Genomic DNA, 16683 nt, shown 5'->3' with positions numbered 1-16683 from the left:
TTGCGTTCCCCTTATTTTCGCCGTCTTAGTCTACGTAAATGTTTACGTAGACTAAGACGTGCCAAAATAAGGAACGCCGCCATTTGCATACGTGCGTGTGTGTGTGTGGGGGGGGTTAAGTCAGTCATGATAGGCTACGTAAACATTTACGTAGCCTATCACGGTGTTTTTTTTAAATCTAGCCGTGATAGGCTACGTAAATCTTTACGTAGCCTATCACGTTTTTTTGTTTTTTTAACTGGAAATGGTGGCGACGGCAGCCGGTTGGAAGACTGGCCGCCGCCACAGCCGCCGCAGCTGCCGCCAGGAAGATCCGCCCAAGGTAAGTCCCATCCCGGGGGTGGCAGGGGGGTGGCGGGCCGTTCCGCCACTGATTTCAGGGGGCCGAATGCACTGACATTCAGCCTCCCCGAGATTCGTGGCGGAACTTTCATACATCCCTACAAAAAAGGCAAATGCTCTTTTGGGCTGCATTAATAGAAGCATAGCTTCCAAATCCCGGGAAGTACTAGTTCCCCTCTACTCGGCACTGGTTAGGCCTCATCTGGAGTACTGTGTCCAGTTCTGTGCATGACATTTTAAGAAGGATGCAGACAAACTAGAGAGGGTTCAGAGGAGGGCGACAAAGATGATCAGGGGACTGGAAACAAAGTCCTATGAAGAGAGACTGAAAGAACTGGGCATGTTTCGCCTTGAGAAGAGGAGACTGAGGGGAGATAGGATAGCGCTCCTCAAGTACTTGAAAGGTTGTCACAGAGAGGAAGGCTGGGATGTCTTCTTGATCATCCCAGAATGCAGGACACAGAATCATGGGCTCAAGTTACAGGAAGCCAGATTCTGGCTGAACCTCAGGAACAACTTCCTGCCTGTTAGAGCAATATGACAATGGAACCAATTTCCTTGGGAGGTGGTGGGCTCCCACTGGAGGCATTCAAGATGCGGCTGGACAGCCATGTGTCAGGGATGCTCTGACTTGGATTCCTGCACTGAGCAGGGGGTTGGACTCGATGGCCTTGTAGGCCCCTTCCAACCCTACTATTCTATGATTCTATGATTCTATGGTTACTGCACTAATTAACTAATTATATCTTATATAAGAACATAGGAAGCTGTCTTATACCAACTCAGGTCATTGATTTGTCTAGCTCACTACACCTTCTCCAACCTGGTGCCCTCCAGATGTTTTGAACTTCAACTCCCATCAAGCCCAGCCAGCATGGCCAATGGTCAGGAATTCTGGAAGTTGTCATCTACAGCAGCTGGAGGTTGGGGAAGGCATTGCTTGTCTGCATTGACAAGCTGGAGGTTGAGGAAGGCACATCTGCACTGACAAGCAGCGGCCTTCCAGGTTTTCAGACCCAGGGCTTCTCCAGTCCTACCTGCAGATGCCAGGGGTTGAATCTGGGACCTTCTGCATGCAAAGCAGGTACTCTACCACAGAGTTATGTCTCTCTTCAGTTCTTTTCCAGTTCATTTCCATCATGTCAAAAGCAGAAAGCTTATATTTCCTAGTTGCTGTCATCTGTTCTTAACTTTGTAAATAGCTAACAGGTGGATCAAACCTATTTATGGCAAAGTGCAGTACCCTACACTTATGTGATTATTAAAAAGTTCTGTAGGAATTTTCAAAAGTGTTATAGATTTTATATGAAAGTTGTGCCTGGTGCTAAGGACACTTAGGACTAGGGACGTACAGACTGTGTAAATTCCATTCCATCTGTGTTTCATAGATTGTCAAGCACCTTTCATTCTGTTGGCCACCCATAAATGGAATTGGATTTATTTATTTATTTTAGTTTCTGAACTTGTGCAAATGTGCATTTGCACCAATGTGCGTGAGAGAAAATGCGTAAATTCACCCAAAATTCATAAAATTCCCCAAAATGTGCATTTTCATGCTTTAGCCTATGGAGAAAAGTGCATTTTTGACCATTTTATAATTTTCTGCATATTTTTCTATGAGGAAATTTTAGGGATGTCAGAGAATTCCGCCATGGATCTCGGTGAGGCCGAATGCCAGTGCATTAGGCCCCCCCGAAATCCATGGCAGAACAAAGCCCCCCGCCCCCCCACCCCACAAAAGGCGTGCAAAACGGAGCACTTACCTGCTGCTGTCCGCGCTGACTTGCAAATGGCGGCCGCGTCTGTGGCCGCCATTCGTTTCCTCATTATAGCCATGATAGGCTACGTAATTATTTACGTAGCCTATCACGGCTAATGCAGGGACGCCATTTGCATCCCTGCGGAGGCCGTGATAGGCTACATAAGTATTTTTACGTATACTATGTAAGTATTTTGCCTATCATGCCAAAAAAGAAACAAACATTGGACGCAAATGGCGGCAGCTATGGCGACCGCCATTTGCGTTCCCTTTTTTTGGCCATTTTAGCCTACATAAATATTTGCATAGGCTATTACGGTGAAGAAAAAGGGGAACACAAATGGCGTAGTGGCTGCCATTTGCATTCTCTTTTTTTTCGCCGTAATAGCCTACATAAATATTTACGTAGGCTAAAACAGTGGGAAAAAAAGGGAACGCAAATGGCGGCTGCCGTAGTCACTGCCATTTGCGTCTGCTGTTGTTGTTGTTTTTTTGCCATGATATATTTATGTAGCCTATCACGGCAAGATACAGGGATGCAAATGGCGGCGGCTACGGCAACCGCCATTTCCATCCCTGCAGACTGCCCAGCGGCCGGATGTCCAGGTAAGGGTGGCCCCAGCCAGCGGCTCTGCAGAATCTCCGTGGAGTTGAGCTGGCTGGACAAAATTTCAGGGGGAGGGATGGAGCACCTCCCCCCCACCGCAAATGTCACCCTTCAAAAAGGTAAGTGACTTTCGTACATCCCTAGGAAATTTGCACACAAAATCAAGAAAGTTTGAAAAAATGGTCCGCAAGCTGGCAGAATCCACCTGACAGGGTCCGCTGCGGAATCTGCCAGCCGGATTCATCAAAATCCAACCTCATTTGGTTCCATTGTGGATTTCTCTGACATCCTTACTTAGTACTCCATGTCCGTTTAACCACTTGTGTCCTGGTAGATGCATTTAGTATGAGGGCACTAATGTGATGCAGGTTAGGGTGTAATAGTTTATCCAAGGATATTCAGTGTGTGTTGCAGTAGAGTACTTAAATCTGGATCTCCCACATCCATAGCCAACATTCCAATGCATCACAATGGCTAGAGATGAACACTTTAAAATGCATTCAGACCAGCTCCTTAGGCAAAATCTGCCAAAAAGCACAATTTGATTTGACTATTTTTGGTTCTAAAAAGGACATAGGACTTAACTGCTGGGAGCTGTTTATTTCTCATCTGTGATTTTAATAGATCTGTTTTATGTTTTGATTAACCTTTTGCATTTTGTGTCATAGGTTACTATCGTTAGCCACTTTGAGCACTATTTTGTGCAGCCAACCCCAACCTGGGTCCCCACTCCCAACATCCCTCCCAAAAGCCATGCACATATCCAGAGGGCACCAGGTTGGGGAAGGCTGATTTAGGGGGAAAGGTGGGAAATAAATAAATAATACATTTAGAGAAAAATTGAATACTCTAATGGTGTTACTGAGTCAGAGGGTTGTCAGACACCCAAGTATTTCCATCAGAAGTAGGTAGAATACACACACACACACACAGTCAGACAGACAGACAGACAGACAGACTGACAGACATGGTTTTCAGGCGGTGATTCTTATGTGACTGCCTAGTCTTGTGAAATGTAAATCACATACTGGTTCTTATCAGTGGTATCTCCCCACCCCACCCCAAGCACTGACAATAGTGGGAAAGGATCCCCCTCTAAATAGATTTTTGCCTCATGAATATGTCACCTGAAATCACTTTGGGTTGCCAATTGTGCTATCAGTCTTCCAGTTCGAGATGCTGGAGAAATCTGAGATGGACTAAAATAAGCTCAGATTTCTAAGAATCCTAGGGATGGCGGAGAATTCCACCATAAATTTCAGTGAGGCCGAATGCACTGGCATTCAGCCCCCTGAAATCTGTGGCAGAATGGCCTGCCCCCCCGCGGATTCCCCCCGGGACGAAGCTTACCTGGGGCAGACGTTCCGGACGGTGGCAGCTCCAGTGGCGGTGGCGGCGGCGGCAGCGGCTGGTCTTTTGACCGGCTGCCGCAGCCGCCATTTGCATTTTGGTCTTTGCCATGATAGGCTACGTAAGTATTTATGTAGCGTATCACGGCAGGCCAAGAAAAAAAAAGCAGCGTACGCAAATGGCAGCGGCTACAGCGGCCGCCATTTGCGTTCCCTATTTTTCGCCATTTTATCCTACATAAATATTTACGTAGGCTTTTATGGTGAAAAAAAAAAGAATCACAAACAGCACCCACTACGCTATTTGAAGTTCCCTTTTTTTTCGCTGTAATTGCCTACATAAATATTTACGTAGGATAAAACGGTGAAAAATAGGGAACACAAATGGCGGCCGCCATAGCTGCCGCCATTTGCGTACGCTGTTTTTTTTAATTTCGGGGGGGGGCATGCCGTGATAGGCTACGTAAATACTTACATAGCCTATCATGGCAGCCTGGAAGGATGCAAATGTCTTAGACTGGCCCTGGTCCAACCCAGCAGTTTCATATGCTCAAGCTATCACCCTACCAGCTTGGGTGATCCCTCTGTTAGACCCGATATGGCAAAGAAGAGGTGCACACACAAATGAACTCTGCGGATCACAAGTTGCTCCCATATATTTTACACCCACACATTGTGTCCCTGACTCCTGAATGCATTTAGCAGGCATGGAGTGGGGTGTGGGCTGGGGGGGGGTGGCATGCAAAAACTCCAGTGAGTCAAGGTAATGAAAGCTCCTTGTAATGCATTTTTATTTCTGCAGAGGAAATTAACCAGTTGCTAATAACTGTATGGTCTCTAGGCCAGACGGTCCCTTTGAAAAGTTAACATGTACTCTCTTTCAGTTCCTAGTAGGGGGTAAACAAATGCCAGAGCAAATACACATAAGCACAAAAGTGGAGAATAGCAGTTCTATGTCTTAGATTGAGATAGTAAGTATGGCCATTGTTATTTAGATGGAACATACTGGAGCACTTATCTTTTAGTACACTCCATTTCCAAACTGAATGCAGCCCTAATCGCAGGATTGAAAGCTATTGTAATTGTGCACCCTTCTAAATGCTGACAAGAATATACAATTACATTGTTTGGAACCGAGTTTAATGTCCCCTGGGTTGTATTAGCATTTGTATTTTACTTATGCATTAAAAAAATCTGCACAAAAAACAAGGTCAGAGTGTAAGAGTTATAAATATTGAACAAATATACACACACACACACACACACGTTCTCTCTCTCTCTCTCTCTCTCTATATATATATATATATATGTATGTATATATGTATATATATATATTCCCTAAAAATCCTGAATATGATATGGATATGAAATAAACAAATAGTGGGTTTCCATATACTGTTTGTGGGTATCTGTGAGGCTGTGGATAGTAGGAATCCTGGACTAGAGGGTCACTTGGTCTGCTCTAGCAGAGTTCTTCTTCTATGGGGCTGGTGCACCATCTAGTCATGTTTAGAGATGTTGGAGAAATCCTCCACGGACCCCAATATTCGATTCTATTGAATCCAGTCCCCCAAAGTCCGTTGAGGATCGGATCTCCTACCTCCTCCTCTATCGAGAAGTCCTCGCCGGCGGATCCTGTCTGCCGCCAGCTCGAAAGCCCCAGCGATACAACCACCATTGCTGTATCGCTGGCTGGACTGACTAACTGCGGATGCAAATGGTGTCCAGCGTAGCAGATGCCATTTGCGTCCCTATTCTTTGCTGTGATAGGCTACATAAAGTTTTACGTAGCCTATCACAGCAAAGAGCAGGGACGCAAATGGCGTATTTGGCTACACCATTTGCATCCCTGCTTTTTGACGTGATAGGCTACGTAAATCTTTACATAGCCTATCACGCATAGGGATGTATGGACCCCTTACCTGGTTCTGGTCGGGGCATGCTCTGGGGGGGAGGCGCTCTGTCCCTCCCCCCAGAATCCTCGACAGGGGGGAGGCGATCCGGTCCTCCCCCCTGGAATCCTGCCCGGAGCAGCCGGCCAGGGCTGTCCACAGCCGGACTTCCGGCCACGGATGGGCTACTGCGGACGCAAATGGCGGCCGCCATAGCGGCCACCATTTGCATCCTTCCAGGCTGCCATGATGGGCTACGTAAGCATTTACGTAGCCTATCATGGCATGCCCCCCCAAAAAACAAAAAAAAACCAGTGTACACAAATGGCGGCGGCTACGGAAGCCGCCATTTGCAGTCCCTATTTTTTGCCGTTCTAGCCTACATAAATATTTACATAGGCAATTAGGGCAAAAAAAAGGGAACCACAAATAGTGTAGTGGGTGCTATTTGCATTCTTTTTTTTCGCCGTAAAAGCCTACGTAAATATTTATGTAGGCTAAAACGGCGGGAAAAAAAGGAACGCAAATAATGCCTACTATGCTATTTGCGTTCCCCTTTTTTCGCCGTAATAGCCTACATAAATATTTACCTAGGCTAGAACGGCGAAAAATAGGGAATGCAAATGGCGGCCGCTGTAGCCGCCGCCATTTGCATACACTGTTTTTTTTTGGGGGGTAGCCGTGATAGGCTACGTAAATTCTTACATAGCCTATCACAGCTGCAAAGACACCAATGGCGGCCGCAGCAGTCCGGCTGTGGCCGGCCAGGAGACCAGCCGCCGGAACCGCCGCCGCCGCATCCGCCCTAGGTAAGTGCCATCCCAGGGGATTCCACAAGGGGGGTGGAGGGGCAGGTGACCATTCTGCCACAGATTGCGGGGCAGAATCTCATTGCAGATTCCATGGCGGAATTCTGTGCCATCCCTAATTCACATGAGGGAACAGGGGCACAAATGGTGTATTTGCATCCCTGTTCCTTTGCACGATAGGCAATGTAAAGATTTACATAGCCTATCAAAGCAAAGAGCAGGGACGCAAATAACATGTATCTGCAGTTAGTCCAGCCAGCGATAGGGCAATGGCGGCCGTATCGCTGGGGCTTTGGAGCCAGCCAGCGGCTTTGCGGAATCGCTGCAGAGCAGAGCCGGCTGGTGAGGATTCTGAGGGGGGGGAGGAATGGATTGCCTCCCCCCGCCGGCAGACCCCCCGCGGATGGCAAGGTAAGGGATTAGTACATCCCTAGTCATGTTATGGATACCTTTCGGCTTGTGCAACCTGAGGATGTGGACAAACTGCTTGGAGGACTGAGGCCTACTACTTGCCCTTTAGATCCTTGCCCATCCTGGCTTGTGAAATCTGCCAGAGCTGGACTGGATATCTGGACCTCAGAGGTGGTAAATGCCTCTTTGAGGGATGGCAAGGTCCCCGCAGCTTTGAAAGAAGCTGTGGTGAGGCCCTTGCTGAAGAAACCAAATGTAGATCCCATGGTTTCAGATATTTACCACCCTGTGTCAAATTTGCCATTCTTGGGCAAGGTGCTGGAGAGTGTGGTGGCCTCACAACTCCAAGCAGTTTTGGATGAAACTGATTATTTAGATCCATTCCAATCAGGTTTCAGGCCTGGTTATGGGAGGAAAACAGCCTTGGTTGCCTTGGTTGATGACTTACGTTGGGGAATGGATGGGGAGAATGCTACGCTATTGGTTCTTCTGGACCTCTCAGCAGCTTTCAGTACCATCAACCATGGCATCCTTCTGGATTGTTGATCTGGTTTGGGAGGCACAGTTTTAAAGTGGTCTGGTCCTTTCTGGAGAAGCAGTCTCAGAAGGTGGTGCTGGGGGACTTCTGTTCTACCCCATGGCCATTAGTCTTTGGGGTGCTGCAAGATTCTGTCTTCTCCCTCATGCTTTTTAACATCTACATGAAAATGCTGGGGGAAGTCATCAGGAGGTTTAGGCTGAAATGTCTTCAGTATGCGGATGATACTCAGCTCTACCTCTCGTTTCCATCCGCACATCCCAGGAAGGCTGTGGAACATTTGGGATGGATGAGGGGGAATAAGCTGAATAGTGATGTATGAAAGTCACTTACCTGGTCCTGCAGCTTGCTTCGCAGTGGGGGGGAGGCGCTTTGGTTCTCCCCCCGAAGTTCAGGCCGGGGGGGAGGCGCCCTGCCTCGCCCGGCCAAAATTCAGGCCGGGGGGGGAGGCGCCCCACCTCGCCCGGCCGAAATTCAGGCCGGGGAGAAGCGCCCTGTCTCCCCGGCCACGAAATAAAAAAGTGAATGGGGAAAAAAAAACACACCCATGATAGGCTACGTAGGGATGTATGAAAGGGACTTACCTAGTCCTGCAGCTTGCTTCGCGGTGGGGGGGAGGCGCTTCGGTTCTCCCCCCGAAGTTCAGGCCGGGGGGGGAGGCGCCCCGCCTCGCCCAGCTGAAATTCAGGCTGGGGAGAAGCGCCCCGTCTCCCCGGCCGCGAAATACAAAAGTAAAAAACAACAATACACACCCGTGATAGGCTACGTAATGATTAACGTAGCCTATCATGTCTAGATTTCCAATGTCAGCCATGATAGGCTACATAAATTGTTACGTAGCCTATCACGGGTGACTTTGAAAAAAAAATGGTGCCCCATGGGCGCCGCCATTTGCGTACGTGCTTTTTTTTTTTTCCAAAGTCCCCCGTGATAGGCTACGTAATGATTAACGTAGCCTATCATGGCTGACTTTGGAAATCTAGCCATGATAGGCTACGTTAATCGTTACGTAGCCTATCACGGGTGTGGTTTGTTTGTTTTTTTCATTCACCTTGTAATGGTGGCAGCGGCAGCCGGTCGGAAGACTGGCCACCGCCCCCGCCCCTGCCCCCACCGAAACGCCGCCGGGACCCGCCGCCGAGAGGGACATTCGAGGGAGGTAAGTCCCATCCCGGGGGGGTGGCGGGGGGTTGGCAGAGAATTTCATCAACAATTTCAGGGGGCCAAATGCCGAGATTCTCCCGAGATTCATGGAAAAATTCATGGCCATCCCTAAAGCTGAAACCTAATCCAGACAAGACGGAGGTACTGTGGGTTGGGAAACCAACTACTTTGGATGGAGCTTTACAACTGGTCTTAGATGGGGATGCATCTCCCTGAAAGACCAAGTGCGCAGTTTGGGAGTCCTCCTGTACTCTGAGATAACTGGGGAAGCCCAGGTGGCTGTGGTGTCCAGGAGTGCTTTTTCCCAGCTTAGGCTGGTACGCAAGTGTGGCCCTATCTGGAGAGGAGGGACCTTGCCTCAGTTATCCACACACTAGTCATATCCAGGCTGGACTACTCTAATGTGCTATACGTGGGGCTGCCTTTGAAGACAGTTCAGAAACTCCAGCTTGTGCAGAATGCGGCTGCCTGAATATTGGTGGGGGCCATTCAGTTTGATCATATAATGCCTATACTGCACCAGCTGCTCTGGTTACTGATGCATTTCCAAGCCCAATTCAAAGTGCTGGTTTTGACCTTTAAAGCCTCAAATGGTTTGGGACCAAGTTACTTGAAGGACTGCCTACACCCACATCAGCCTGCCCACACTATAAGATCAGAAAGAGAGGCCCTTCTGATTTGCCCACCCATGAGAGCAGTCAGCTAGGTGACCACACATGAGAGGGCCTTCTCTGCAGTGGCCCCACACCTTTGGAACAAGCTGCCGTCGGAGGTCCGCCATGCCCATGCCCTGTCACTGCAGACTTTTAAGAATGCCTTGAAAACATATTATTTTACCTTGGTCTTCTATTGATATGACTGCTACTGTTGCTGTTGCTGCTGTTAACATCATTGTTGGTGTTATTGTTGGTTTTAATTGTGGTTTTAATTGTTTTTATGTTTTTATCACTTTTAATATTTTAACTGTTTTTATGTATGTTATTGTTGTAAGCCGCCTTGGGAGGGCTTCTGCCCTGAAAGGCGGCCAAGAAATATTATAAATAAATAAATAAATAACATACTGACAGAACATACCCTTAATTTATGCGGTTCACTGCCACAAGATGCGGCAATAAACATGAGCTTATATGGCTTTTAAATGGGATTAGGGATCACCAACCTATTTGGGTTGGTCGGCACGTTTGGAATGTAGAGAGAGAGTGTTGTGGGTAGGGATGGTGGAGAAATCCGTTGCAGACTCAAATCAGGCTGGATTCTCAAGAATCCAGCCTGCGGAGTCCGCAGCAGACTGGGCCCACTTGCCTCTGCCATATTTCCCGTGGGGTGGCTCTCAGGGCTGTCAGTGCCACTGGCACTGAAAGCACCGGCTGTCAAGGTCTTCCTTAACATCCAGAACAGAGAACAGGGTCCTCGGTGCAGCACCCAGTACTCTCTCCCTGGCTTCCTCAAGATAGAGCACTGGGGTGCCGCACCGAGGCCCTTGCTCTCTACAACGCCTGGGTTTCCTTAACAGAGAACAAGGGCCTCAGTGCGGCTAGCACTCTCACCCTGGCCTCCCCTCCGAGAGACCAGGAAGAGAGAGCTGGGGTGCCACCGAGGCCTTTCTTTCCCACACCGGCTGTCAAGGGCTTCCTTAACCGCCAGCGTGGGGAAGAAGGGTCACAGTGCGGCAAGGACGAGAGCCACCCTGAGAAATCCAGTGGATGTGGTAAGACTCTAGGGACATCTGTGGGGCCCCAAGCTGCCTGGATTTCCTTGCCGCAGACCCCACCTGGACTGGAAGTCACGGGGTTCATACACCTCTAGGTGTGGGTGCTCTCACAAAATGGCTCCCATGGGGAGACTTGCCCATTCACAAAATGGCTGCCATGGTAGATGTGGCCAGTCACAAAATACTCCTTTCCCAGAAGGCAAACTGGCGATAATAAAAGAAAAGTATCTTGCCTAAGAACCTAAGTCCAAAAGCCAGAGCTGCCTGGAGTTTGAGCTGTAAAGTGCAAAACCACACTTTTGAACCCAAGCAAAGATGGTGCTGGAGAGCAGTGCTTTGCTTTCCAGCATGTCAGCCTCCCTGTTCATTTTTTAAAAAAACAACTTAAGGAATGAAATAAAAAAAGCAGGTGGGGCAGCGAGCCTGGTGAGCGCCAGCAGAGGTGTCCATGAGGACCTTGGTGCCCACAATCACTATGTTGGAGACCCCAGGATTAGATGTATTCAGAGGATAGATCAGTAAAGAGGTATTCACCATGATGGCTAAATGGAGTCTCCAGGTTCAAAGAGGTATTCACCATATTCTAAATGGAGTCTCCAGGTTCAAAGAGAAAATATGCCTCTGAATTCAAGTTGCTGGGGAAGAATCCTGCTGTCCTGTCCTGCTTTTGAGTTTCTTGGTGGCATTTGATTAGCCACTGCAAGAAGCAGGATGCTGGAAGACCAGATGGACCCTTGATCTGATGCAGGAGGGTTCGTCTGCAATTCCTATACCTGGTGGTAGGGCTTCCTTCACTCTTCTCCCAAGATTTTGCTATCTTTGCAAAGCATTTATCATCCCGAACTTTTCCCATTATTTTTATTATTATTTGTTTGCAATGTCTGTGTTACTGGGAGGGGGGGGGGATCTTGCCACAGCATGCTTACCACCACACTATGTTTAAACACATTGTAAAGTGGATGTAATTGTAAACACACCGAGGGATATAATTACATGTAGCAGATTTAGGAGCTAATTCTTTGCCTTTTATTTTGTTTTATTTTTCTCCCCCACTCTGCATTTTATCAACATAATTATATATTTTTTTTGACTGCAGACTAACACCCTGAAATTGACAAGCATCCATTATAAGCAGAAACTTGTTCTCTAAATTGAAAAACAATACGCGCCAGGTTTCAATGTGCCCATTGTCATATGGAATGGCTTTGTTCAGTAAGAGGGAAAAGCTAATGATTTTGAAACAGCAGGTGACAAAACACATTCTTTTTTCACACTCTCCCCTCTTATCAGTTTGTTGATGAAGTCATTATGAACTGGGGTCCATGATGGGGTAGCTCTTATTTTTAGCAGATAGACTTTTAATGAGTTCTATTGTGCCGTCAGTCATGTTGATTCGCTTACATCTCTCTCTCTCTCTCTCTCCTTTTTTTTCCTCTTCATTCAGAAACCCCCAGTATTGAAAAGCTACTATCAAAAGATTGGAAAGACAAGCTTCTTGCCATGGGATCAGGGAACTTTGGAGAAATAAAAGGTAAACCTCATTTCTATCGATTGAAGGGATGTAACAAAAAAAAATTAAAAATAAAAAGCAATAAATGTGATTTCAATTAGCACGGATGAAGCTCTCAATCTTTTGTTCTTTCCATTTTGCACTTCTTCACCAGAGAGGGGAATGATGACTTTGGGGCCAATCCTGCTCCCTGAGCATGCTAACACTAAGCAGGGCCTTTATATTGAAGGGAGATATACCTGAGAGAGTGCCTTCTCCCTTACCAAACTGCCAGTTCACTGAGGGCTTGCTCCTGGTGGTTCCACATAGACCTATGGCCTAAAGAGCCTTCAGTGTGGTGGCTCCCTTCCTGTGGAACTCCCTGCCTCTGGAGGTCAGGCAGGCACCAACAGTGGGCTGTTTCCAGCGCCTCCTGAAAACAGCTCTTTTCCAGGAAGCCTTTCTTGGTTAACCAGCCCCGGATTTATTGGCACTCTGTTTTTTAAAGAATAATTTTAATATCATGTTTCATTCTTCTTCTGTTCTTTTTACCTCTTGTTGTTCACCACTCTGGAATCTGTTTAGATATGGAGCAGTATACAAATGTTGTGAATAAATCAATAAATATTGCAGCTGGGACTGCCTGCATCTTACTGTCAGTGTCCAGAAGCTCATTCTTCTTCAGGGACCCAGGCGGTGCATGCTAACCCTGCTAAGCGTTGGCATGCACCTGGGAAAGAGCCCTCAACAGGATGCTAGATGCAGCAGGGCCTTGGCTGCATTGGAATGGCAAATGTACAGGGCAGTCTGAAGAACAGTGCCACCTGGCTGGTGATGGGAGGTTAGGATAGGGCCCTGTGGGAGCGGCTGCACCCACCGTGAGCACTGGGTGTAGGACTGCCCCTTGATGCTTCTCTGACCTAGAAGATGGTGTTGCATTCGCTACTGCACGGAGTGATGACATGCTCCAGGGCCAAAGCCGCAAGCTTTCTGTTCCTCTGAATGAGAGAACACTACAGATGCATGGCGCCTTTGTTTTGTTTACAAGTAACATAGGAAGCTGCCTTACACGGAGTCAGGCTATTGGCCCATTTAGCTCAGTATTGTCTGCACTGATTGGAAGCAGCTCTAGGGTTAAACAGAAAAGATGAAATAGTGTGAGCAATGTGCGATATACAGGGTGCTTGTGTACATATGCTTGTTTGCTTTTCCACATACCTTTTATATACTAGACCATGTCCTTTGTACTAGACCACTGAGGAAGACTGCATGTCGAAACGCATTTGGTTCATTTGGTATTGGTTATTTTTGGCATGGTTAGGGTTATACGGCACAACAACGTTATATCCTTTCCTATTGTTTTGATGTATACTTCTTTTACAGCATCATAGCAGTGTATTTTCTGTTATTGCTTTGATGTCTCATTTTAAACTATATAGATTTTTAAAAAATATATCGCTAGATTTTGCTCCATACATATTTATCATCACCAGTAAGTCCAACCCAGTTGTTCTGAATCAGCTCTAGGGTTTCAGGTCTTTCCTAGCCCTACCTGGAGATGCTGGGGTTGAACCTGAGAACTGCCACATGCAAAGCATGTGCTCCAACACTAAGCAAGAGCACTGCCCTCAAAGTGCAAGCAGGGTGCTTTCAGGAGCAGAAAAAGCAAGAGCAGACAGCACATCTGCTAAACCTGCAGCAGACATGGGATGGGGGAGAAATGCATTTGGTATGCGTTTTAATGCCGAGGTACCTAATTTTGCACTGCACATCTATGTGTAAACCGAAACTCAGTTATCCTCTGAAATTTACACATCTCAATTTTTTTTATTATTATTACACTTCTATACCACCCCATATTCATTGCATCAGTGATGCTGTCTAGCCATCTCAAAATACCACCCCATAGCCAAAACTCTCTGGGTAGTTTACAAAAGTTGGAATGGAATTCTCCCATCAAAAAATGTGTACAAAATGTGTATATTGGGGAAGGTACATGTGTGCACACACATACTTTTGTTCGTTTGTTTAAGATTTGGCAAACTTGTTTTACTTTTCAAATTGCCTAAATATTAGGGATGGGCAAACTCACCAGAGCCCAGCATCCCCCCTTTCTGCGAGCTGCTATTTTGCATAAAAATGGTGGCTCAGCTATTTACAGAAATCACCATTTGCTAAAATGGCAGCTGTAAATACTTCCATTTATGCAAGATTAGACCATTTACACATGTAATTTTGCATAAATGGAGCTATTTATTGCCACCATTTTATGGACAAGTGGGGAACCCTGTCCTTGCTTGACTTTGCATGCACTGAGTTGGGCAAGCATGGGAATCCACAGACTGGTCTCTGGGAGGACCGAGTCGGCAAGAAATCGGTGAGCATAAGCCCCAACTGGACTCCCACAACGTCCCTACTAAATATGCCAATTGCATTGAGAGCAGGCTATTGGTCGCCAGAGCTGGTCTCAGAACCTGGCATCCTCGAGCAATTGACAGGTCCCCAGGCCCACCTTGCTGGGCTCACTGCTGACTTGTGCCCATCTCTGAAAGAAACAAAACAAAACAAAAAAAAAGCACAATCTGGGTAGTGTTCCAATTGATGTTGGATGGCTGGGTCTAGCCACCATCTAAAGTGTGCATCAGGAGCATTGTAGGAAATTTAAGTGGTGGCTTGACGTAGCTGCCCAGTGTTTCTTAGAGGGTTGTTGCCACTGCCAGATAAACCCCCCAGGGCCCACAGATGGACAAGGGAGTCCACCACAGGGCACTTTGCTCAGGGACCCATCAATCCTGGAACCAGCCTTGATCACTGATCATATTATTATATAGAAATACATGAAGGAAGTGACCCGATAGCTTTCATTGAGCAGACTGGAAGACAGCTTTCCAATGGCACACTCTTCTTCATGCTTAGGTGTTAGGGTGTGATTAAAAATAATAATTAATTAAAAAGGAGATGTTGCAGGTGCTGGTTGTTGGCAACTGGATTGTATCTGTTGCCGAAGAGAAGGTAATCTATTCAGACTCCCTGTGATCTCATGCTGTTGGAGGGCAATCATTTCTCCCTGTCCCCCTTCATTGGCTCTTTCCCTTTCCTGGATTAAACTTGGCAGTGGTTGCTGCTGTGAGCTGCTAACATGAAAGAAATTTCTTGGGGCTTTTGGCCTTGCCTGAGGGATGCTGGGAAGGCAAAACCACAGCCTCAAAGAAGAATCTACTGCCTGGCATTGTAATGTTAAAGAAGAGGCACTTGACAGGCATAATGCTATTTTTTTCTTGTGTTTTGTGTTTAAATCTTGTATCGTTGAACACAACCTGAGTTACTTGTTGAAAAGACCCAATCTGATGGATTGTAGGGAAGCTATAAATCCTGTCAGGGTGCCTGGGTGTTACAATGGATGAATCTGTCAATTTTGGTTTCTCTCAGTTCCTCATTTTTTCAATCTTAAATTCAGTTCATCCCAAACTCTGAGATATTTTTTTTCCCTGTCTTAAATTCAGCTTGTCATGAACTTTGAGATTTTCTTTTAAAGTTTGTATAGAAATCAGTATGTATATTTTGTGCACATTTCTCCTGATTATATTATTTTTTGTATGCAATTTTGCCTAAAATAACACATATTTTGCAAGTACTTTTCCTAGTATAATACACTTTTAAGATTATTTTCTCTAATATACATATTTTTGTATGCATTTTTAAATTATTATTGGAGAACTCCATTGCAAAATTCAGAGAAGTGCAGATTTCAAAGAATAAGTGAGTTTCAGTTCATGTATCAGTTCTACAGTGCAAAACTGCGAACCTAACGAATTTCTCCCCTGGGCGTCTCTGAATCAGGTCTGCTGGCAATCTGTGAAAGCAGAAAACCAGAGTGGGGGGGTGGTCAGGAATCAACATTTTGTCAGGGATCAGTATCTTTTGGGCACTTGCTGAGGCCCATGCCCCAGCAGGGGAGGAGGGTGGCCATGTGTCCTAATAGAGTTGGCACGGGACAGCGCTCTATTGGAAGGTGTCCCCTATTTGAAGGACTCTACAATCCAGGTCTGGTTTAAAGATCAAGAATCGTAAGAAGGGAGAGCAGGGGACAAGAAGTTGCCCATCAATCATTTGCATCAGGGTCTTCTCCACTGTAGTGAGATCTATTGTATTTCTGTTTAAATGATAACAATCATTTCTAAATGTTCACCTACACATATTCTTATTACATGCAAATTCTATGCAAATTTATGCACATTGTAATGTGAGTTTTGATGCAAATCTGTGCCTTCTTTTGCCCTCTTTATTTGGTGATGTGTTTCTTATTTTGTGGCAATGTGTACATGGCCACCCTAGCATGGTGCCCACTGCCCACCCATGGAGCCCCCTGGGCCTGCTGCTGCTCTTCCTCCCTGCTCCTCCTTGCTTCTCTCAGCTTGTCCCCTCTTAGCAAGTGATCAGTGATGGGAGCAAGGAACAGCAGCCTCCTCTTTCCAGGTGGGTGGCCACATGGATTGGGTTCAAAGGGAGAAGGCAGAAGAATGGACACAGGTGACAGTAGAGAGGTGAAGGGAGGTGCTGAAAACATCTTGCCCAACCCCAACCCCCAAACCTGGAGTTGGTATTGCCCTTC

At 46.6% G+C, this 16683-nt stretch overlaps 1 protein-coding gene across 3 annotated transcripts in view; it reads left to right on the top strand.

Moving 5' to 3' along the window:
* Nucleotides 1–16683, top strand: part of SOX5 (SRY-box transcription factor 5) — a 738693-nt gene that overhangs the window by 380243 nt on the left and 341767 nt on the right. For all 3 annotated transcript variants that reach the window (XM_084809162.1, XM_084809164.1, XM_084809161.1), the window contains exon 4: nt 12027–12113. In XM_084809162.1, the coding sequence (XP_084665288.1) occupies nt 12027–12113 (87 nt within the window). The remainder of the gene's footprint in view (nt 1–12026; nt 12114–16683) is intronic.

This window comes from Heloderma suspectum, chromosome 7 (genome assembly GCF_057233095.1).
Source record: "Heloderma suspectum isolate Gila_16-S chromosome 7, 16-S_ref, whole genome shotgun sequence".
Lineage (NCBI taxonomy): Eukaryota > Metazoa > Chordata > Lepidosauria > Squamata > Helodermatidae > Heloderma > Heloderma suspectum.
Note: the sequence above shows the minus strand (reverse complement) of the source record. Positions and strands in the feature narration are given on the sequence as shown.